We start from the raw sequence: 24061 nt of genomic DNA on the forward strand, positions 1-24061 counted from the left end.
TGGGACACACAAAACCAGGAACACTAGCAGGCACATGCACATTGTGTTTTCTTAAGGATGCACAGTGCCTCCATGTGGAGTGAGCCAGCACTGCAGTGAGGCAAACTAAAGCCTGTCGGGAGCAGAATATCTCATCCATTCTCTCATACTAATAAGAAACAGGGAGAGATTTTGGTTACATAAATGCTATAAACATCATAAACATTTTTTTTTTGCTTAGAGCCAAAGTTTCACGCTTTGGCATTTTATTAATATTATTAATATTGAGCCTAATTAGCCTGCAATCATTTTTCTGCAGCATCTAATTCAGAGCAAGAGGCTTTTCACATGCTTTAATTTCTGAGACAAGACCAAGAAAGGAGCTTTAACTAGCACACTGTGATACACATTGTTTGATGCCTCAACTTTGTCACTGCAGAACACATAAGATTATGCAGAATAAATCCAAATAAGAATTACTAATCATTTTGGACACAGACACTGCTTTGTGACAGGATTATATTAGTGGTTTTCTTCTGCTCATCATGAGAAAAGATTTACTCAGTGAACAAGGAAAGAATGAGAAAGAGAAAGATGCAAACAGATGGCGAGGAAAAAGCAGAGAAAGGGGTGGGATAGAGAGAGATCAGTGCATCCAATTACAGTAAGTGGGCTCATTTCCTCTAATCAAATAGCTCAGTTAAATATCTCAAAGGCAGATTCCCCATAGAGCTGATCTTCACACATGAGCAATCAGTCTCTCTCTTTCTCTTTCTGGTTCTACCCATTTCCTCTCTACTCCTTTTTTCCCTATCTAGCTACCGGTCGCTCAACAGCCATCAACGGACCTTTCCCTCTCTGATAGCAGGGGACTACCATTATTCCCATCTTCTTAGACCGCAGATCTGTACCTCATTAAGAGATACTACTGCCAACACTGCAGAAAGAGTAGAGCTATAACTGTGAGATATGATGAGACCGTACTCAAGATTATTTTGTTGGCACGTAACATAAGATAATTCAAATATTGCATGGGAAGGTTGCACAATAGCTGCAAACATGCATTCATTCATTTTTCCACTGATTTCTAGTGGTGCTAGTAGCCCTAGTGGATTGGCCGAGGGGAGGAATGATGGCTGCCACTGATGCAACAACAGCCTCCAGTTACACTCACAAGGGACACACATCCTCTCCTTACACACTAACTCGTAGCCCTGTGGCTATTTTATTCTGGTAGAATAGAAGAGCACTGGAGTTTGGCTTTGCATATCTCTTTTGCCAGTACTATTTCATTTGCAAAATAACAAGATATTATCATGTACAATAATAAAAGTATCATCTACTGTAGAACTGCAGTCAGTTAATGTGAAAGGCATCTTGTACTTCTGAACTCCTTGTGATTTTGTGTAGCACAATCTGTAGAATATGCTTCTTAAAAGGATGATTATATATTTTATCGAGAAAATTGTATACATATATAGTAAAGTAAATAGATTTAGGTGGACCACAAGATGGCGAAATACACAAGCTATGGTCTGAACCATAGTCTCCATTCTGCTGTTATGATATTTTAACTAGAATTACTGCCTCGTGTTTGCATGCCTCCGCGCACCAGTAAAGAGCAATGCCGTTGAATAAAGGGAAGAACATTTTTTGCAGAATATTACGCTGTCACAGTAAAGTTAATCTTTGACTATTTGGATATAAATTGTTATTACTTTATGATTTTATACTTTTAGACATTTGTGTAAAAGTTTGGCATAATTATCATATGAATTGTTGAGTAATGGCCAAAAATGTGTTTTGTGAGGTTGCAATGACCTTGACTTTTGACCACCAAATTCAACTCAGTTTATCCTTGAGTCCAGGTGGACATTTGTAGCAACGTTACCTTTTCAAAGCATTAAATAGGTCTCCTACATGATGACATTTCAACTAATCTAACAAACAAACATGGAAAACACACACATACACACATACACCACTTAAGACATGCTGAATACCTCTAATCAGATACACATGGCTAAGGCACGTGCGTTTGTACTGACAGGAGCAGTGAACATGTTCGATGCTTGTGTTAACATCACATGGTAAAAGCAGTAAACACATGAATCTTATTATATAATTTCTAATCCAGCTCATTTTAAGCTCTTTACGCATTCTTGAGATCAGGTGCCTTGGTGCAGGAGAACCAAAGCAAGGCCAGCAAGCAATTAACACACAGTTGGTGGCCAGGTCAGCATTCCTCTCAGGGAGAGAGAAGCCTTGGCATGAAACTGGTGGTGAGAGCTGGCAGAAAACTATAGTTTTCTCCAGACAGTTTTGTTCTCCTTTTTTCTGCCTTTGTTCTGCTTGTTTAAGAGCTAATTATGTAAGGAAGGAGGAATTATTTAATGGACTTAGGCAAGTACAGTGTGTCACGATAAAAAGCCCTTAAGTTGTAACAAAGAGTCTAGCCTAAAGCTTTGAAGTACAGTAGTGTGTTTGGTAAAAGCCTCAAAGTATATTAGCTGAATAATGTCAAAATGAACTTAATGACACAACAAATAAGACCTGCATTAATACTTGATTATCAACTCTTATCAATTTAATGTCAAAATGTAGTATGGTGCCATTAAACATACTTGCCAAAGAGTGATTATTTTCAATTACACACTGACAGTGTTACTGTCACATCATACACTTTGATGGACCAACTCTGACTAGAACTACCACCTCGCCTTTCTGTGCATCTGCACAACAGTCAAGTTGCTATTCCTGAGCTATGGCATTTAATAATGGCAAGAACATTTTTATATATATTGAATTTATATTATGTTTTAAAGGCGTACATTCAGTAGTAGAGAAATTCAGATATCTATTGAGCTGGTTGTTTGATGCTCAAACTCTTCTCTATAGTACTCATGGAAATGTTAGAAGAGGTTCATCTGTGTAATGTGTATCACACCACTCATAAGGTGCCTTAACCTTAACATTTCTTTCAACTCCCTTCCTCTTAAAAAACGACTTTACTTGAAAATTAACCCATTTTCAGTCAATCAAGCTTACTCCTTGCCAACTATCAATCAGTTAAAGCTGAAACAGCTCTAAGTGCTCTCCAAAGTTTTTAGCCTTAGTAACTGTATCATTGCTAAGAGATTTTGGCTGCTCTTCACCCCTTTCCCTTTCTTCAGTACGCTACAGAGCAATCTGCCAGTTGGCATGAAGCGAGGAGTGAAGAGCATGAGTGCTTGTTGGCAGACAATACAACAAACTTGCTTACTTCCTTATCAATTCAATACAAACAACTGGGAAATTATACTTCAAAACAATCAACAGAACCATCATCATTATTATCAATGTTAATTTTTGGAATGAGACATTTCCATGCACTCCAAATTGAAGTTCATATCAGAATTTTTTTAAATTCTGCCATTTTGTTGATACAAGTGACCCATTTTTCTGTGGGAAACCCCCAAAAGCAGTGGCAAGAAGTGAAACCACTGGCAGAATAGCTTTAAGAAAGACCAGATTTCAGGACTGACAAATAAGAAAAACACATTTTGGTCAAAATTCACCAAAGCCGTAAACTGGGACTCACCATGCTGTTGAGTTCTGAGTCATCATAGCTGTCGCATGGATGTGTCCCAGGCCCCCCGAGGGGCTCAAGACCATCCTCATCCCACATGTAGGTTCCGCCTGAGCTGTTGGAGGGTGACAGCTCCACAGATGAGGCCTGAAGGATATCACTCCGCTCTGAAGACAACACCAGCGGCCCCTGGGAGTCCTGCATAGGGCTTTCGTCTTTATGACCTGTAGTAGAAATACAAACACAGGTTGAACTACTGGCACAAATGTAACACAAAAATGTAGTTGAATCTCCTTTCGTATCAGGTTTTTTTACCTTCCAGATCAATATTGTCCCAGTCAAGCGTCTCATTTAGAAAGCTGTGTAGGCGGGTTTGAGTATTATTGCCAGTTTTCCTGTTATCAGGCAGGTCCCCATCACTGAGCACATCTCCCACACTGTAAAAGTCATCTAAAAACTCCTCACTGGTATCGCCTCTGTCTAGAGATGAGGCAGAAGATAAAGACATGTCCTCCAGAGGCTCACCTGCTGTCTGGCCGGAACTCTGCTTAAGCACACCACTTCCTCCTTCTCCTCCTCCATCCCCAGAGCTTCCATCACTGTCACTGTGTGAGTCTGCTTTGTCAGCCTCACCGGTCCGCTCAATGTCTATTGCAGTCCCTAACAGCCCTTCGCATTCAGGGGCAGTTGATGGTCTAATATCCCCCTTGACCCTACCTGGAAATAGTGGCTTCTGCTGCTTGGCCTGTCCGGATCGAGCCAGCCTGTAGCCCAAAGGACTCCCACTGCTGCCCAATGACTTGGTCAGCACACAACTGGGTAGCAGAGGCTTCCTCAGAGCACTGGGGGTACTAGGTCCTGGCGGGATCGAGAGGGTGGGCAGAGAGGAGGCAACTGGAGGTGTTTTACTGTACTGAAGTCCTCCAAGTCCTCCAGCTTGACCTCCTAAACCTCCGAGGCTACCATTCAGGCCTCCGAGTCCTAAACCCACTCTTCCATTACTCAGCTGAGGGGGTTTGAGGAAACTGCTACGAGGAGGCCGGAGCTGAGTGTTTGCCAGAGGCCTGGCTAGCTCCACAGCCCGGTTAAAGGAGAACGAGCGTGTCATAGGCTGGCTGGTGGGTGAGGGAATCTGCTTGAAGTGAGTGAAGCTGTTCGAACGCACCATGTTGTCCAGTGCCAAGGTCTTCAGGCTGTCACTGGACTGGGAGAGGCTGTCTTGAGAGCTGCTTCTGGGAGAACTGGAGCCTAATCTTGGCCTGACAAGGCGAGACTCTGACCCTGTTCGACCAGGAATGCTGGAACCATTATGGCCCATTTTTGGACCTCCATTCAGTGGACTCTGTCCAAGCTTGATCCCTACTTTGGGACTCATCTTCAAGGGTTGCTTGGGGATTGCCTTGGGACTGGACACAGCCACCATCAAAGAACCTGACCTCCGCATCTTGGGTGTCCCTGGAGAGCCATTCTTAACCTCCTTTGCCAATGAGGGAAGCTGCAGCTGAGCTTTGTCTTCACCTCCATCGCCAGGGCTTGTGGGAGTGGTGGGGCTGGAGGGGGTTGTCCCCTCATCTCTCTTCCATTTCAGGGAAAAAGGAGAGGCACGGATCATACCATTTGGCCTTGTTCCTGGGGGAGTGGTCTTACCATCCTGGGAATGCGTGGTTGGCTGTGTGGAACCATTGGACAAGGGGCTAGCGCTCCCAGTGGAGGAGCGTCCACCGAACTTAGGCAGTCTGGATACCATGGCAGACCTGATGGGTGCTTTTTCTTCCATTAGATGCCAACAAAGGCATGGAGGAACACTGAATCACACACAACTGCAAAAAGAATAGACAGAAAGACAGAATACAAGAGGATTAGATTTAAGTGTTCATGACTTGACTTGGGACACTGACAAGCAGCTTTGCAGGCCAATTCAGTCCTTAAAACTCTTTCTTAATGCCAACAGCTGCCACATTGTGTCCCTTTCTAATACTACTTTAAGCTGGAGATATCAAATAATATGAATTAAACCAACACTTTGCCTTACCATTGTCATATTTGGTGTAGAACAGCGATCTTAGCCCTTACTTTAGATTTAAATACAAAGTAATGCACGGTAAGATTTCTGAATCACTACACTATAATACACCTTTATACACATTATATGTGTATTATTTTCATCTTATATTCATCATCTTCTTCATCACTATTTGGCTCTTTACAGTTTTTTTCTTGTTGTGACAAAAAACACGAAAAAGTTCCACTACAGGTTGTTTTAAAGAATAAAGTCAAATGTAGTTAAGAAACACACATTAGTAAATGCAGTCACACACACTTGTGAACATACACCCTTATCTGTATTGGTATTCTGCAATCTGCAATGATAAAATGTAATGACACTGCTGCAGTGGTTGCATGTCTGACTCCTTTTCAAAGACCGCTGCCTGTGAGGTACATTAGGGATTAATCTGGCAAGATTACAGGGTGAGTTGAGATTTTGTCACGGCAATACTGCCTTGATGCGAGAGAGGCATAAAGACTAAATGAGTCTCTGTCTTTATGCAGGTAATAATAATAATGCATAGCCACAAATTTTAAATCACGAAACTGAATTTGGTGCATCAAACACAAATGTGTGCTGGTTATGATCCAGTTGAAACAAGGTAATTGTTACATTAAATCTCCCAAAATTAAAGAGGCAATAAATGCAAAAAACTGGTCATTCTTAACGAGAAGTTAACGGAATAAAGACCGTTTTCAAAGAGTTTCACACATGACATAACCTGTAGCTGGCACTGGTTTTGGAGGATATGGCGCCAAAATGCCTGGCCAACAAAAAGATGGGCAAACAGATAGACAACGCCTGGGGGACAAGGGGAAACCAGTGCTGGGCAGGTGGCCAGCATACTGTGAATAGTGAATGGAGGATATACAGCATGTAAAAACCAATGGAGGGAGAACACAGGGCCGTTTCCTTTCACTCATTGTTAGATTAATTCAATTCCAATCAGCCATGTGACAAGTGTACATGTGTTGGTGGTGCACCTGCGTGTTACATCCATCTGGCTAGTGCAGGAAGATTATGAATAGAAAAGTTAGTGAGATCCAGATGGTGGGTGCTGTTGGCAGAAAGTGACCCATCTGCACGAGGAAGTCTGCAGACTCGATCCCAATGGATTTTAACCTATTGTTGCCTCAATTAATATTAATATTCACAAATACTAATTAACATTTAAGAAATTCTTCTTGTATTGTTGCTCCTAGATCAAGCAGCTTCTCCCATGTGGGTGGATCCCTTGACAAACTGGCACAGAGACACAAAGGCAGATACTGGAGCAATAATCCACTCAACTTTTGTAAGCGGTGGGGGAGGGGTGTTGTGCTACAATGTCGGTCTCTTATTCTAAGAAAAAAACTCCTACAACGCTGCCCCACATTCCCATGCACAGACACACGTGTCTACAATAAGAGAGACACACTCACTACTGCCACAGAAGTGTCTGGCTATGGCTATGCCATCATTCTAATCTGTTCCATAAACACACATGAGCACAAACACAAAAACACACAGTTACATACACAAAATCAGGTCAGCATGTGCAAGCAGGGCACCAAAGCCTCTTTGCCCCGGGGAGCGGGTGGTGCCTGTGTGTGTGTCTATGTGTGTTTAATGGGGAGCAATTAGATGTGGGGGGTTTTCGCCACTGTCAATGGCCTCAGAACCTCTCAAGTTTCATTCATATCCAGAGTGTCAGATCGCTGTTTCAACGCAGCGAATACACACACACTGCTGTTTAAATGTTCATCATCTGGGTCATCTCACTCGTCACAGAGCCACTGGAAGATGTGTGTCTGTAGTGCTGATTTTTTTTTTTTATTCTGTTGTTTTTTACTGAAGTTACCAGCTTGGTAGACAAGAGAGATGTCATTGGATCTCAAAATATTCAATCAACATTTCAATATGACAATTACTTTCTATCCATTTAAGCAACATTTAAACATGCATCTAAGTGGGTTCTACAGCAAATCATGGTGCCTTGGTAAACTGGTTGAGAGCTACTGTATTTCATCACGAATTGTTCCTGTTACAGTAGTAGATCATTAATGTCACATCACCACAGCCCCGGTCTAAAGCTGGGTAATGCCTATATCGATTTTTCAGCACTGGTGCCCAATCGATACACAAGTTTTGGTGGCAATGCCAAACCAAATGCTGTTCAAATTACCCCTGATAATAACACTGCGGAGTGTATTTTTAATATAAGAAGTTAAACTTGACGTGTGCATCAGGATAATTGTTCCTAATATGTTTGTTCTTAACAGAAACAATCACACATGCAATTTGCCTAAACAAACATATTTTCACAAAATGATTACTTGAAGCTTGTCAAAGAATCAGATAATAAGACAAACAATCTGACCTAATACTCCATGCTAAATTTCTGTGAATGAATGGTTCTGTTACTCAGTGCTGTAGATACGGTTGATACCCGCCCCATTACTCATAAAAAAAAATAAAAAAAACACACAGGTCAGCTCAAGAGGACCACAAATAAACAACAAGAGCCTAACTGACTGACACACATTCAGAGGTAGGGCAGTAAACCATGTTAGCCATCTGTCAAATGCTCAGATCTGAGAGCGTGCCCTTCCCCCCAGAGTATAACTCTGTAAATAAATATCCCAGCGCTTCACTAACATCAAATACAAGGCCTTCACTAAACCCTGTGTAAACCAAGGCCAGCAATGTACTTTCTGTGGCTCTGCACTGCATAGGAAACAATCTAAGAAAATCTTGATAGTGTGAAGGGATGAATAATGTAAAGACTCCAGGAAGACACAACTTAATCCAGGGATATAATCATACTGCCATACAATGAAAACATAAAGCTTATTATGCATACTGCAATCATTCATTTTATTCTGGCTCAACATTACTGATCAACAACAAAAATATGTTGTATCTCGATGTCAGAAAACCTTACTGTTCTGTAAATTTTGTCAGTGTTATGGAAAGGTCAACAGCCAAGATTAACATCAAACATCATATGTGGTTTCTCCTTGGTTTTACTTTCCTATCAACAGAGACAATGGAAAAACACAATGAAAGAAAGGGCAGCAAGTCAAAGAGGGGAGGTGAAAAGGACAAGAGAAAGAGAGAGACATACTGTTATAGAGTTTGAATAGGACAGACAAGACTTCAGGCATAGAGAGACCTTCTGATAGACCTACAACTTGGCATCTCAGCAGTGATCCCTGTGTGTGAAATGAGCAGGAAAGTGAGATGACATATTTTCTTACTCTCTGTCATACAGGGGACAGGGAGTTTCTGTCTGCCTGCCAGTGAGTCTGTTTGGCCTTACTTTATTTCCGACTCAGAGGATAGCCAGACAGAAAGCACCTGGCAGAGATACAGGAAGGCTGAAAAATTGGATCTGCGAGAGTGCAGTCGTTCATTGCTCTTCTGGCAAAGCTTTCACTTTTGAACTGCACACGCACTGCAGAGATGCATTCTTCAGGAGTAACAGGATGGATGCAGATAGGATGCGACAGCCCCAGGGCTATGATCTATTGGGTCATTGGGGCTACGCATGAATGGAGGTGCTCTACTACACACAGTAAATCCCCTATCCTGCTGTTTATCCCCACAGCCGGTCTGTCCCCATCTCCCAACTCTCATAGCTCCCTATCAGTACAAAGCCTTAGCACCATCTCTCAGTGCAGCAGCAAGTCAGGGTACATCCATCCTTGCTCTCTCAGCTTTCCTTCATTCGATTTCAAAAGATCTATTAAGGGGAGAATTTTATTTGACTTTATTCATACTGTGGGAACCCCTGAGAAGCATGCAGTGTAAGGAATGTCTGACCAAAAAAATCTCCTTTTCTAAAGTATTTGAGAAAAAAAAACAGTATACGATATCAAAAAAAAGAGTACCTTGTTGCAACAACATTACTGCCAAAGCACAACATCACTTTTATAGACTGTTAAAGATTTTTTCTGCTTTCCTGCAAGTTGTTTATCTATATTCATTATGTTTGCAGTATAAAAATCAACTTTGGGAGAAATAGTCGCTTAGTTACTGTTTGTTAGCCATCTTTGTATTGATAATATGGTAAAAACAGTCTTAAATGTCAGACACAGGTCACCCTCTATTCACAACATAAAAAAAGGAAAGACAAAAAGAAAAGCTCTATTTCACACAGCATTTGAGAAAAGAAAAAGAGATGACTGTGGCTATATTTTTAAAACGTCATCTACAAACAATTTCCTGAGGGTAACCCTGGAAGGCATTGATATTTTTTACACTTAATTACAAAGGATATCACCATTGTGCAAAGTTTTACAATCTCAGATATTACTGAACGTTTCTTTGCCAACAAAAAGGACCACTTTGTTTTTAAAATCTCTCTTTTTCCAGAGACAGTCAGTTTTGTTGGGTACTTTCTGAGGTCACTTTATTTAAAGTTAACTATTTCCTGCCTAGCTTATTCTTTCTTAACACGAAAGCAGTGTCTGTAACTGCAGAGATTAAAAATGCAAAATAGTAAGTAGCTTCTGCAAGATATATCAGCAATTCAGGTCCACATGGACTGTGCTCAAGCTAAAAAAATTAAAAGAACTGAAGAAAGGAAGATACAGTGGGGGAAATCACGGAGGGAGGGACAGGAAGGATGGATAGAGTGAGTTAGAAAAAGATGAAACCTCTCATCTGGTACTGGTTTGCACTTGGCATGATGTGGAAGGCAGCTGCAACTTGCCCTATGTCCATCTTGGTAAATCTGTCTTTCATAGTGCCGAACCAATCAATTATATGGATCAATAGTTACATAACACCTATCATCCAGCGCACTCTACTCTGAGACAAGAGATTTGTTTTCAAGGAAAAATGGACCACCCCAGGCACACACATAGATAACCACAATCTTAGACTAGCTACCCTCTTGTCTAAGTCAGAGGGCTCGTGTTAACCTCCTCTGCTACTGCATCTGAACCAAAGTGCAGCTTCATTTGTACACTGGCAGAGTCCAGTGTCTCAGCGGAGTAATAACTGGGCCAGTCATCTGGACAGGGGCAATAGTGGGCCACAGCTCTCTCCCTGAAGAGATTAACAGAGTGCCATTAGAGCAGGCTAATAGAATGAGACAGGGATGAAAGCAACACTGACGCTAGGCTAATGTGTATTGAGTGAAAGCAATACTGGCCTGAGTTGCAGTGATGCTTAGAGATGCTAATCCAATAAGACAGCATAGAGGGTTTGGTAATGCTGTATACTAACTCTGGTAGATCAAATGACAGAGAGCAACAGAGGAAGTGGAGAGAGGTGGAGAAAGTTAAGGTGTGACAACATCCACAGGACCACCACAGATGCGTACAGACACATCACATCACATAAATACATCTTGCATTTATTCTCCCATAATGTAGCACGGAAAAGTTAGAAAATATTACCTTAATTCAGTGAACCTATGTCGACAAGTCCAATCATTTTCATCCCATTAAAATAGGAGCTACACCCTGCCAAGTGACTCTGCACTTTGTTTCCTCCATCATCTGAACTGAAAGTAAGGCAGCGCCCAGAAGAGACAGAGCACAGGAACAGGAAGACACTCATCAGAGGTTGATCTGCCTGCTACCTCTCCTTGCATGTGTGCCTGTGTGTCATGTGACGTGTGTGTGTGTGTGTGTGTGTTTGTGTGGATGGGTGTGTGGGTGGAGACAGAGCCTTCATGGGTGCGTTTAATATTTGATAGGGCATCTTTTAGCAGTCCCACTCAGTGTGCTTCAAGAGGAAAGGAGAGCTTTTGGGAGAATACACCAAGAGAAGAAAAGAAAAAAATTACAAAGGCTCATTTCTAGTACAAAATAAATTATTTGTAGCAGCACCACAACATGGTACAAAGTCTAAAGACTAAAGCCAAGTAATGCTCCTGACACGAGAAAATGTATCTACAAGCTAAAGTGGCAATTTACAGTGTGCACACTGCTGCCCTATAATGTCATGAGATCACCAGAGGGGATAATAAAAGAAAGCAGATCCTACCGAGCACTCAGCTGCACATGAGAGGTGACTCCAGTAAAGAAGAATTTGTTGCTGTTCTCTTAAAGAGTCAGTGTGAATTCAATTTCCCCATGCTCATTTCATGGCTGACAGCACACTGGTTCCACTCAGTCAACCGTTTTCTGTTAAGTGCCGGCAGTAAAGCCATACAAGCATTGCCATTTCCTCAATATCTCCTGTTTGTAAGTGTCAAATGCTGAGATAAATCACAGCATGGAGTCTGATCAACCCACATCAGCTACCAAAAAGGGTTTGTAAGGGCTACTTAAGCTTTTATATTGAGCCTCAATCAAAATCAGCTGTTCTACACATCGTTATGTTGGTGTTCTTCAAATTTACGTTTACTCTACGTTAATTTAAGATATATACACACAAACAAGATAGGGACAAATAAAGTCTGAACCAAAATGAGTCACCCTAATGACTAGTCACGACAAAAACGCACCCTCAAAAAGTCCTCATCATCCGCCCTGACTCATCCCTCAGAGTGATTCTGCTGTGCTCTTTCCGAGGCCTGATGCTGAGCAGAAGAAGTCTTGTTGGGACTTATATAAATCTAATTATCATCACAGTTACAGCAGCCCAGATGCTCACACTCTCATCACATAATCGCATTTCTTCTAACACCACTCCTCTCACAGCGTTACCATTTACAGTTTTAAGTGTGTGTGTATGGCATGCACAGACAGACACATGAGAATCTGTTCCCTCTTGTGTATATGACCTTTACTTGAACCACACTGTGAGAAGACTGCAGTGAATTTTGACAGCACAATTTAATTCTCACCGTTTGATTGGCCACAAGGGCTGAGAAAAGCTGATGAAGCGTCGCCAGGCAACAGCGCAGGTGTCAATCACTGTCAGCAAGGTCATTAGAGCCGTTTATGTAGATGGAAGCAGAAGGAAGGGAGGACAGCAGCCCGAGGCTTGCTTTTCTTTTTGAGGTCTAATCAAACTTCACTGACACCACAGAACATCACATCATTGATTGATCACACAGGTGGGATATCACACAACTGCTGCCGACAATGTATTAATTTAGTTGGAAGATAAAACTCAAGTTTGAGCAAAAATGCAGATCAGCTGAACTGACTCCATGCTGGAATGGTTGAGAATCACTAATATAGAATTTGCAACAGATTCTTAAGGGAAAGTGATGTGAATATAAATTTGTTGGTTCAGTAGTTAAGTCATATAATGAGGTAAGTAATGCATTACTGGGTTTTAATCAGTTTGTGGAGCAACCGCCTAGCGATAGTTTAATCTAGATGGTCACATGGACATAAAAAATACGGCATGTATAGAATCACTGTTCATAATAAAAAACCCTTAAAAAGTTTGGTGACTTTGCCCCGAAATAAGTTTAAATTTCTACTACGAATGTGCATGGTTTTGCGACACCAACTTCTTTTTGGTTTAGTCAGCTCATCCCATCAGAGCACTTGAAAACATGTGAGGTTAATGTCTAATATTTGAATAGCCTCGCCTTCCTTGGTAATCCTGTGCATTAGCATGATATCCTCTTCTTCGATGCCTATTCAAAGTCCGTCTGCAGGTTCAAACTGTCTCGAACCTGAACCATGGGCTCACGTCAGTGTAACAACGTGATTGGCTGATATGTTTCCTGGTTAAAGAAGACAATTTGCTTTGGATGAGGGATATGACTCATACAACCGCAATCTCTGACGTCACAGACCTTTCAAATCAAAATGCTTTAAGTGCTCTGTCTCCTCTGTTAGAGAGCAGAAAGTTGAGCCCAACAAGCCTGTAGTTCATAACTGACATGTTAACAAAGAGCAGAAGCATCCAGCAGAAAAATGACACCATCGACTTCCCGTTTAAGACCTTTATCTGATTTCCTGTCCAATGACCAATATTCACCAGCATTTTAGGCCTATCTGCCAACTTCTGAGATAACTTTCCTAGGAGTCTTTTTTACATTTTACATGTTCCTCCTTCATTCCTTCCTTCAGCTTTCAGCTATTTCATGTAGGACAGGATAGAAGAGAAGGGTTTGTGTGATTTCACAAGCTTAGCTCATGAGTTAGCTATGTTTAATGTCTCAGCAAACTATAAAAGTAAGTCTGTAGTGGCTGAGAGCTGCATTGACTTTCAAAGTGTTGGTTCTCAGTGACATCAACAGTGTAAGCATTATTGGTAATCATTTGATTCGATGAAAATATTAAACAATTTATAATATAAAAAATATAAAAACATTACTGACTCCAGCTTCACTTGTAAAGCCATTACAACTGTCAAAGGTCATAAAAGACAGTTTTATGTAACGTATATCAGCAGCACACAGGAAGCGAGTTATACTGAAAGCACATTTCATGATCTGTTATTAAGATTGCAAAGTTACCTTCCCTGAATGATGTCAGACATGAAAATATTTTCTATGAAAATGATGACTGACAGCATGACAACAATTTAATAAAGCACAATATCACATTTAATGTAAGTGTCATGTTTTTAATCATATAAAGGTAGAGGTACATGTGCAGGATTAAGCAACGCTACTAAAGCTCCTTAAGCGAAAGATAAATCGTTTATAAGCATGTTATGTTGACTCATGACCACAATCACACACATAGCCATTAACACAGAAACTAGACTAGAGTCACATGCAGACTTCATGGCCAACTGCAAACCTTTACCCCTTTACCAAGTTTTTCTTCTGTTTTCTTTGACCAAACAATGACTTCACTCTCTCTCCTATATCAACAGCTATCAGACTGACATGTGAGTTTAATTAAAACATGTCCATCTTATCTACCCAATGTGCTGTCTATTGGGTGTTTGTTTTGATGTAAGCTATGCTGCTTAGCCATTCTTTATTGGCACAGGTTGCAGTGCAAAACACAGGCCTGTCCTGAGAGGCGAGAGATGTGGCTTTAAGAGAATGAACATAAATTATTCCATGACAAAGAGTCTGGGTTAAAGCCCAAAATATGAAACACAGTCTAAGCTTTTAATAGATCATGTTCCTTGTGGATTATCCTCTGTGAATGGACAATACACTGGTACTAGGTCAACTTCCCCTATGTTCAACTTCCATCTTTTCCTGTGCCTCCTTCCGTTCCATTCACCATAGCAATGTCTCTCTTAACAAATGCTTACCCCAACCTATACTACTTCCTAAGGGAGCACATTTTTGTACAGTAACCAGTAAACGGTCTCATAATGTATGAAGCCAGAGAGAACAAGGCCTCCTAACATCAAATAAGGCCACAGTTGGTGGTTAACATCCATCAAGTGCCATGGCTTTGTGTCCCATTTTTCACAGGGTTGAGAGCTATTAGGTCAACTGATGCAACTAGATGGGAACCTATCCAGAAAACTGTCTGATACAATCGAGTAACCTTTCTATTCACCTCAGGAGCCTTTTGGGATAAATTGATTGATTCTGCCATTAAATAGGGACCCTAACACTTAACACACCCACAACAAGTGTTATAGTGTTTTAAGATACTGCTGTTGAATTTCAGTGAAAAAAAGAGTAAATTCCTGCACATGCTCACCGCAGCCTTGATAGACAAAAAAGTTCAAGCTTTGGCCATTAGTGACCTTTTGTTCTTCGTGACTGAGACTTCAACCTTTGTTTGATACATCTAACAAAAGAGAGGTGAAATGTGTGGGAGAATTTATTCTTTTTCTCTGGAATTAAATTTTGGGGGGGGATTTGATTTCCTGCAGCACACAAGAGATAAGGCAAGTGTTGTGTGTTTTCTTTGACTCACAAATACTTTAGCAGAGCCTGGCATGCAAAATCATCATTTGACTATCAACTCCTTGTCTGTGCAGGTGAATGCACAGGCTCACATTTGTTTTTGCCTTTGAACAGGATGTGAAAATTGAGTCAAATGTCACTACAGTCAACACCTTAGCCAGCAGAAGTGTGTCACAGAAAATTTCACATTATCCAGGGTGAAATGGAAGTTTAGTAGTGGCAAAGACATGGCAGTGCTGAGTGAGTGACCAAAAAGAGGCGACGTGCCAAATGAAACTGGTACAGTAACATGAGAACAGAGACACTCAGACGTTTTATTAAGTGGGCAGTGCTGTGGAAACGAGCCATTATGTCTGAGAAAAACACCATTTTGAACAGATTTATATGGTGATTAAGAGTGACTCAGAAGTGTTTGTGCAGAGCAAACTTTCACCCTCAAACACAGCTTAGTCTACAGCTCGTTTCGTGTCCTATATGGCTGATCCTAAGGACAAAAAGACTCCATAATATCACATGACTCAGAGCTTTACTAAATGGATTAGCGCATGAGATGTAGAGGTTTTAAGGAGAGTGACCCTGCCACGTGGTATGGTGCAAGCTCAGTGCAGTAAATGAGAAACAGAGGAACCAGATGAGGCAGGAGTACATACTACATATAGAAACTGACATGAGCCACAATGACAGCTGACATGATGGCAAGTGCCGACACCTGATGAGGCATATACTGAATATTACATGCTTCTGCTCTCAATATAGGAATAGCATGCAGTTCAAATAGCGCTGCCAATAGAAATATAATGACAGCAGAGACAGGAAATCTGCTTCACATACTAAATGCTGTAACACAAGTGTTTTCACAGATAATCAGGCCTCAGCTCAGGTACATATTGGATGGAGCTCAAAGTTGGAAGATGTCAATCAAGCGCATCTTTGTACACGCCCACACAGTCACAAAAAGAAGTCTATTTAGACATAGTGAAAACACCTTTGTGGCTTTACATTATGCACATTACTATTCTTCAACAAAGCTGATGACTGCGACATATCGATCTATATTTGGTGGGATGTAAATTATCTAAGACATACTTCCAATCTATTCAAAGCTATTCAAAATCCCCCCAAAAAATTAAATTCAGTAATTATTTATTCACTTCCGTGTGGAAGGAAAGTCAGGTGAAGTGTCATTTGTGGAGCTAAACAGCAAAACAGTGTTGCAGCATTCTTCTAAATATTTGAAGTAGATGGAGACTTGTCATAAAAAAATGTCTCCACAAGTCTCCCGAGATCCCAAATTGATTTGAAAAGACGTTTCTAAGCCTAAATCTTGACTGTAACTGCTAAGCTAAAAGTGTGAGTGCAAACTCTGTCTGGAGTGGTTGTACGAGCTTGACTTTGCATCAAGAGTATAAATAATGTCCTAATGAATTAATTTGCGATCTTGGGCTTCCAGAGACTCAGATTACACAGGATGAGCTGTATGGAGCCATTTAATGTTTTTTCCGGATGTTTCTTATTTTTTAAGTCTCCATCTACTTCAGCTGTTTAGGAGAATGCTGCAATTCTGTTTTGCTGTGAAGCTTCAGAAATGTTTTGTGGACTACGATGCTTCACCCGCCTTTCCAGTGGCATTGGGGTGAGTAGATAATGACTGAATTTTCTTTTCTGGGTGAACATAACCTACTATAGTTGAGTTGAATAGCTGAATATCAGCCACTTCAGTTTCAAGGTGCTGGCTCACTGACATGACTGACTGACAACGTTAACAGAGCAGAGCTATCGTTAATGTTATTAGTATAACATAATATTATTAGCCTTTTCTACAAAGTCAAAATGTGAGAAAAAGATTTCTTGCATTTCAACAACTGTTGATTGTATTTTGACAATAACCGTCATCATCAAGCCAACACACGCACCTGCTTCTACCACCCCGCATTGTGTTCATAATGACACCTGTGCAAACACACTATTTGGAGAAAAAAAAACAGAGGGACTCTCGGACAAAAACACTCCTCAGCACTCAAAGCCCTCTCCATATCTTATTTTAAAAGAACAGAAAAAAAGCAAATAAGTTGTATACAACCTATAATGTGATATAATAAAAGAAGTTAACAAATCATGACACATATAACACAAATAGGGCCGTAACTGTCCTCAACTGTGCCAGCTTTCATTTTTCTTTATTCAACATATAAGATATTGGCTGCATTTTAAATGAATACTACTTCAGGTTAGGGTTAGTTGTTTTCAGACAATCATCCCACAGGCACATGAAAATCAGTTGTAAAGAGCGCTCTTGCCTGCCGTTTTGTTTATTCTAAGGGCATTTCCTGATCATAAAAGGGAATTTTTGCCCCAAGTTGCTGTCAGTATCTGACCCTGTGTCAGATAATCTGAGATCCTGTGTCTACATTCTGCTATACGCCTAGCTATTCCAAGCCCTGAAACATCTGTGGTCTTACCGAGGCAATGGCAGAACTGATAAGCATGGCTAAGTATAGCTCTAATGATAGGCCACATACAGAGAGAGAAGAGGGCAAGGAGGATCAGAGAAAAGTCAAAGTCAAATCAAGTCAGTGTTGGCACGGAGCACAACACCAACACACACGTAAATAAGCACAATGAACTATCCTGAATGACCTCATCTGTGGGCACTTGCCTATTAGATCCCTCATTGATTTTGAACTGTAGTTAGTAGGGTAGAGCGTGTGCAAACAAAGAGTTACAGATAATAGAGGAGAGAACTAGAATGAGAAAGAGAAATGCCATGATCAGAGAGAAATTTCAATATACAGTAAATATAACACATACAGTGGAAAGGATGACTGGAGACAGCTTGTGTCTGTCAGTCTGAGGAGCTGTTTAATACCAACCATGCCCCCTTTCAGTCTGTGATTTCTGGCATTGTCATACAAATCACTCAACGCTTGTCTGTGCTGTTTTAGCAACATACAACCAAGCACACTTTAAAATGTTATCTGATGACCTCAAGGTCGCCCTTAAGGGGCACGACAATGTCTTGGAATGACTACTATATGCATAGTAATGTGTATAATGTGTATACACAAACAACAATGACGCTGATGGTTAGGGCACACATGAGACACAGTCTGGAAAGACCCTCACATATTAAACTGCAGTTTGGGGGGTCTTCAGCCATACAGTGGAGAGCTTCAGCTGTTGTTGGGGGGAATCAGATTGTAAACACACCCTCAGCCAAGGTGGCGCTCCAGGACCTATGCTAACAGGTGCCTGAGGAACACACACGTGGATTTGCATGTGTGTGTGTGTGTAAAAGCAACCCCACCCAAATACTGGAACACCACATGGAGTGTGTCCATCTCACTTACACTAAGGGCAATCAGTCACGCCTTATCCTAACGTGTACTAGCGTGTAGATGCCAGGGAGCTTTGCACTGTCTGGGCTGTAACAGATCACAGCCTAAAATGGTACACACAGACACACAGTTACGAGACCCGACTGACAGCAACTTCAGTTTGGTATAAAAATATGAATATGTGAGGCTGCACTGCGTGGTATAAAAACCCGGGTTAAATTTGAACTCCTGCCTGAGCGGAGCATGAAGGCACGTGAGTCATCTTTAGTTACCCTTTAATCCTGACATGTGCATGAGGAATACACACGAGTGGTGCATCTCAAACAAGACTGTGTGACATGGTGAGACACATGGCAAGCAGCAAGACTTCTTCCAATTAATCTACATTGTGTGCGCACATTTTCTGGTAGTAATGTGTTATATAATGAATGACTTTTTATATGCATATTACATAAAGGCCTGGTCATCCTCATTCATGGTACAGTGACTCTTTCCAGGGCATGTTATGACTGTGGGGGGTGATGCTGTGACGTTAGAAAACATGGCCTCCTCTGCCTCACTGGGCAGCACAGAAAACACTACTAACCTCATTAGAAGCTGTTTTAGGTTGTCTTCATCAGTTTGAATGCAAAACCATGTATGTTGCTACCATGTTATGTACAAACCAGAGATATAAGTAGATGTATTGCTATATAAAAGGTACCAAATACTAAACTTACTTCCATTGTTTTCTCATCATTTCCCAATCACAACAGGGCTTATGTAACCCAATACATGTATAATATGAATGCACTTACCTGAATTAAAGCGTTTGAATCATATTTACAGCATCATGTGTCAGCAAACAGTCCACTTGTTCGTACATGTTGTAAAGTAGAGGCAGTCTTTCACTTTTTCCGGTTAAAACAGACTTTTCACGTTAAGAGTCATTCATGAAGTGATAGCGAGCCCATAGCCAAGAGTCCAGTATGTTACACACGAGTTCAACGAAGAGCACCGCGCTTGATTTACCGTGTTATAAAGTCTGTTCCGGTACCAAACGAGTCGGCTATGTTGAGCCCCGGACAGCTAAGACGAGCCGACTGGGGAATAAACACAGAAATTGTTGGGAATTTCCTCGCATTTCCATGAAGTACTTCCACTTTGTGTTAAAAACAGCCCGGAGCCACTGTTGTCACTGAGCCGCTAGTTGAAGTGTCACCCGACCCAACTGATGGTACCGAGAAAAGGCAGTGAATGAGCGTAAATAAAAAGCCGAAATCCTCACAAAAAAAAGCAAATACAGTGAATAAACTAACCGCGGCAGACGACCACAACAACACGGCGGTTCAGCTTGACTCCCCAAAGCAGTTTATCACTCCGACACCGTCCTCTCGCTTCCAGCGGGGCGGAGCGTCGACATGTCACCTGGGTCTCAGAGGGTGACACCGCGCCGCTAACCTCAGGCTGCCTGTTCGCCTGACATCCGTGTGTCGCGTTTCTGGACTCGGTCCGCCTTGTTTATCGCTCGGTCGGTTTGTTTTTTTTTTCGGAGCGTTTTGGCTTCTTTAATTCAAATCACAGCTCCGTTCGCAGAAAGCAAAACTAGCTTGGAAACTACAGCCTTCCCGCTAGACGTCGTTGTGACGTCAGAACGTAATGAGTTGTGGCTTGGTGCTCTGTGCACGCGACTTATGGGACATGCACCCTGACAGACGCGGGGACTACCAGAGCAGGTGTTACAGGTGTAGTGCCGAGAAGAGACTGCTTGCCGAAAAACGACTGCCCCCGACGGGAACGCGCATCAGTTCAGAGGAAGTGGGCGCAGGTCTACTACGGGTCAGCTGGCAGACGCAGCACCGAGAGAAATGTTTTTTTTTACTGTGCAGTCCTGTAGCCCAAGTGAAGAGGCTACGGGAAAAGAAGGGCGCAGATAAAAAAAAGTAACCTGATGTTTCCATAATGTAGGCTAGTTGTCAACAATTGATGAGGGTAGATGCTTTACCTTGCCACTTTTATTGTTGTTGTTGTTGTTGTTATCGTTGTTGCAATGTGATTTTACACCGCTTTGATCTATAAATAAAGTCATAATTCAATATCCCTGTTTCAGTGATTTTATAACGAGGATTAGGAAATCAATGCAGAAATGAATGCAGGAGTGTTTCCACGTCACATTAGATAGCAATCATATAACACATACTGAGAAATTAGTAAGTGCTATCAGAGGTGGGTAATAACGATTTACATTTACTTCATTACATTTACTTAAGTAACTTTTTGGATAACTTGTACTTTTAAGAGCATAATTATGAATACAATAATGCAGTATATATAGAACTGTAGGCTAACTGTAACAGATTGCCTTTACATTCTGCATAACATCCTCTGTGTTTGCCAGGTGCATGTACAGTGAATTTGGTCAATATCACTGTGTCACTGTGCAGTCACTTTTCAGCAGGGCCTGCCGAAAAGTGACTGCACCCTGTAAGTCATTATTGCAAGGAGTGATATTGACCAAATTCACTGTACATGCACCTGGTTTCCTCTACTATTAATGCTGAAAAGACAGAGAATGTAACCCCTCCCAATCCAGAGTTACAGGGTGCAGTCACTTTTCGGCAGGTCCTGCCGAAAAGTGACTGCACCCTGTAAATCCTTATTGCAAGGAGTAATATTGACCAAATTCACTGTACATGCACCTGGTTTCCTCTACTATTAATGCTGAAAAGACAGAGAATGTAACCCCTCCCAATCCAGAGTTACAGGGTGCAGTCACTTTTCGGCAGGTCCTGCCGAAAAGTGACTGCACCCTGTAAATCCTTATTGCAAGGAGTAATATTGACCAAATTCACTGTACATGCACCTGGTTTCCTCTACTATTAATGCTGAAAAGACAGAGAATGTAACCCCTCCCAATCCAGAGTTACAGGGTGCAGTCACTTTTCGGCAGGTCCTGCCGAAAAGTGACTGCACCCTGTAAATCCTTATTGCAAGGAGTAATATTGACCAAATTCACTGTACATGCACCTGGTTTCCTATACTATTAATGCTGAAAAGACAGAGAATGTAACCCCTCCCAATCCAGAGTTACAGGGAGCAGTCACTTTTCGGCAGGTCCTGCCGAAAAGTGACTGCACCCTGTAAATCCTTATTGCAAGGAGTAATATTGACCAAATTCACTGTACATGCACCTGGTTTCCTCTACTATTAATGCTGAAAAGACAGAGAATGTAACCCCTCCCAATCCAGAGTTACAGGGTGCAGTCACTTTTCGGCAGGTCCTGCCGAAAAGTGACTGCACCCTGTAAATCCTTATTGCAAGGAGTGATATTGACCAAATTCACTGTACATGCACCTGGTTTCCTCTACTATTAATGCTGAAAAGACAGAGAATGTAAACCCTCCCAATCCAGAGTTACAGGGTGCAGTCACTTTTCGGCAGGCCCTGCCGAAAAGTGACTGCACAGTGACACAGTGATATTGACCAAATTCACTGTACATGCACCTGGTTTCCTTTACTATTAATGCTGAAAAGACAGAGAATGTAACCCCTCCCAATCCAGAGTTACAGGGTGCAGTCACTTTTCGGCAGGGCCTGCCGAAAGGTGACTGCACCCTGTAAATCCTTATTGCAAGAAGTGATATTGACCAAATTCACTCTACATGCTCCTGGTTTCCTCTACTATTAATGCTGAAAAGACAGAGAATGTAACCCCTCCCAATCCAGAGTTACAGGGAGCAGTCACTTTTCGGCAGGCCCTGCCGAAAAGTGACTGCACAGTGACACAGTGATATTGACCAAATTCACTGTACATGCACCTGGTTTCCTCTACTATTAATGCTGAAAAGACAGAGAATGTAACCCCTCCCAATCCAGAGTTACAGGGTGCAGTCACTTTTCGGCACAATTCTCTCGGTGCTGCGTCTGCCAGCTGACCTGTAGTAGACCTACGCCCACTTCCTCTGAACTGATGCGCGTTCCCGTCGGGGGCAGTCGTTTTTCGGCAAGCAGTCTCTTCTCGGCACTACACCTGACCAAGGCTTTATGGGTCCCTGAGCAGAATTTGATTTTGGGCCCCCCGCTCCCAGCTTAAGGCACCATCCCACCTCAGCACTACCAATATCGACTATATATCGCCCGTGCTCTATGTTTGTCCATTGTACATCTAACACAACCATTATCATGGCTTACTGGTGAGCTGGAAAGTAACAAAATACACCAGCAGACAATGCTTTCACTGAAAACAAGTTAGCCTGTTAAGCCTGAGCAGATATTTACTCAGACCCAGTGACATACATACTTACACTTACACATCTGAACAAATATTTCAAGTGTTCCCTTTATTATGATACCTTGATTATTCAAATAGACCCTTGTAGTTGCAGAAATTGGCTCTGTTAATTATGGGCATGTAATTTTCGAGCTGAGTATGTGGGATGGCATCCCATTCTTCAACCAGCATTTGTCGCAAGTCAGCCAGCGTGGTTGTGTTGGTCACTCTGGCATGAAAGCTGATCCCACAAGTGTTCGATGGGGTTGAGGTCAGGACTGCTAGCAGGCCATTACATCCTCTACACTCTACACCACCTCTACACTGAGAAATCCCACTCTGTGTGTGACCAGGCTGGTGACCAGGCTGTTGTGGCTGTGTATGGTTCTTCCGCACGCTACTGAGGCTCCTGTTTGTTAAATTAATAAATTGTTAAATTGCCAATATGTCTTGTTTCTTCCAACATCAAACAAGAGTCATTAGCAGAATAAGCTGTTTGGCAGAGAAGATTTGGCAAATCTTTCATGGGCGCAACCCACATACTCAGCTCTGCTGCTCATCCCACAAATGCATGTTCCTTACAAATGTGGCACCATTTTAAAGGGAAATAAACAGGCTTTCCAATGGTATAAGATTTATTGCCAAGAAGCATTGTTACAACAAAGCAATAATCTACCAAACACAAATTGCCTTACTTTTTGTGCTATGTTTCTTTATCAACCTGTCATGTGTGACATTTCAAGAGCAACTAAGCAACCACTTAAAAATGTAATCTGCATGTCCCTAAAATAAAGGATGAATCATCTCAGGCCCTCCTGTAAAAAAAAAAAAAAAAAAAAGATAACTCTGGGCCCCTGTTGATACGGAAGCCCTAAAGGGCCATGCATTCATACATTTTATTTCCTCCGTTTTCCCGTGATAACGAGTTAATTTCATTTGTTTTCTTGAGATCTCGAGTTATTATCTCGAAATAACAACTGCCATTTTCCAGAGATAACGGGATAATTTTCTCGAGATCTCGAGATAACGAAATTTTATTTTCCCGAGATCTCGAGTTATTATCTCAAAATAACAACTGCCGTTTTCCCAAGATAACAGGATAATTTTCTCGAGATCTCGAGATAACGAAACTTTGTTTTCCCGAGATAACGATAT

General features: G+C 41.6%; 1 protein-coding gene across 1 annotated transcript in view; it reads right to left on the reverse strand.

Annotated features, from left to right (window-relative positions):
• Positions 1–19489, reverse strand: part of ccser2a (coiled-coil serine-rich protein 2a) — a 57801-nt gene extending 38312 nt beyond the window's left edge. The window contains exons 1-3 of the mRNA XM_073482053.1: positions 19454–19489; positions 3863–5367; positions 3560–3771 (exon numbers count right to left, since the gene is read on the reverse strand). Of these exons, the coding sequence (XP_073338154.1) occupies positions 3560–3771; positions 3863–5324 (1674 nt within the window). The 5' untranslated portion in view covers positions 5325–5367; positions 19454–19489. The remainder of the gene's footprint in view (positions 1–3559; positions 3772–3862; positions 5368–19453) is intronic.
• Between the last annotated feature and the right edge of the window lie 4572 nt (positions 19490–24061).

This window comes from Pagrus major, chromosome 15 (assembly GCF_040436345.1).
Source record: "Pagrus major chromosome 15, Pma_NU_1.0".
Taxonomy (NCBI): Eukaryota; Metazoa; Chordata; class Actinopteri; order Spariformes; family Sparidae; genus Pagrus; species Pagrus major.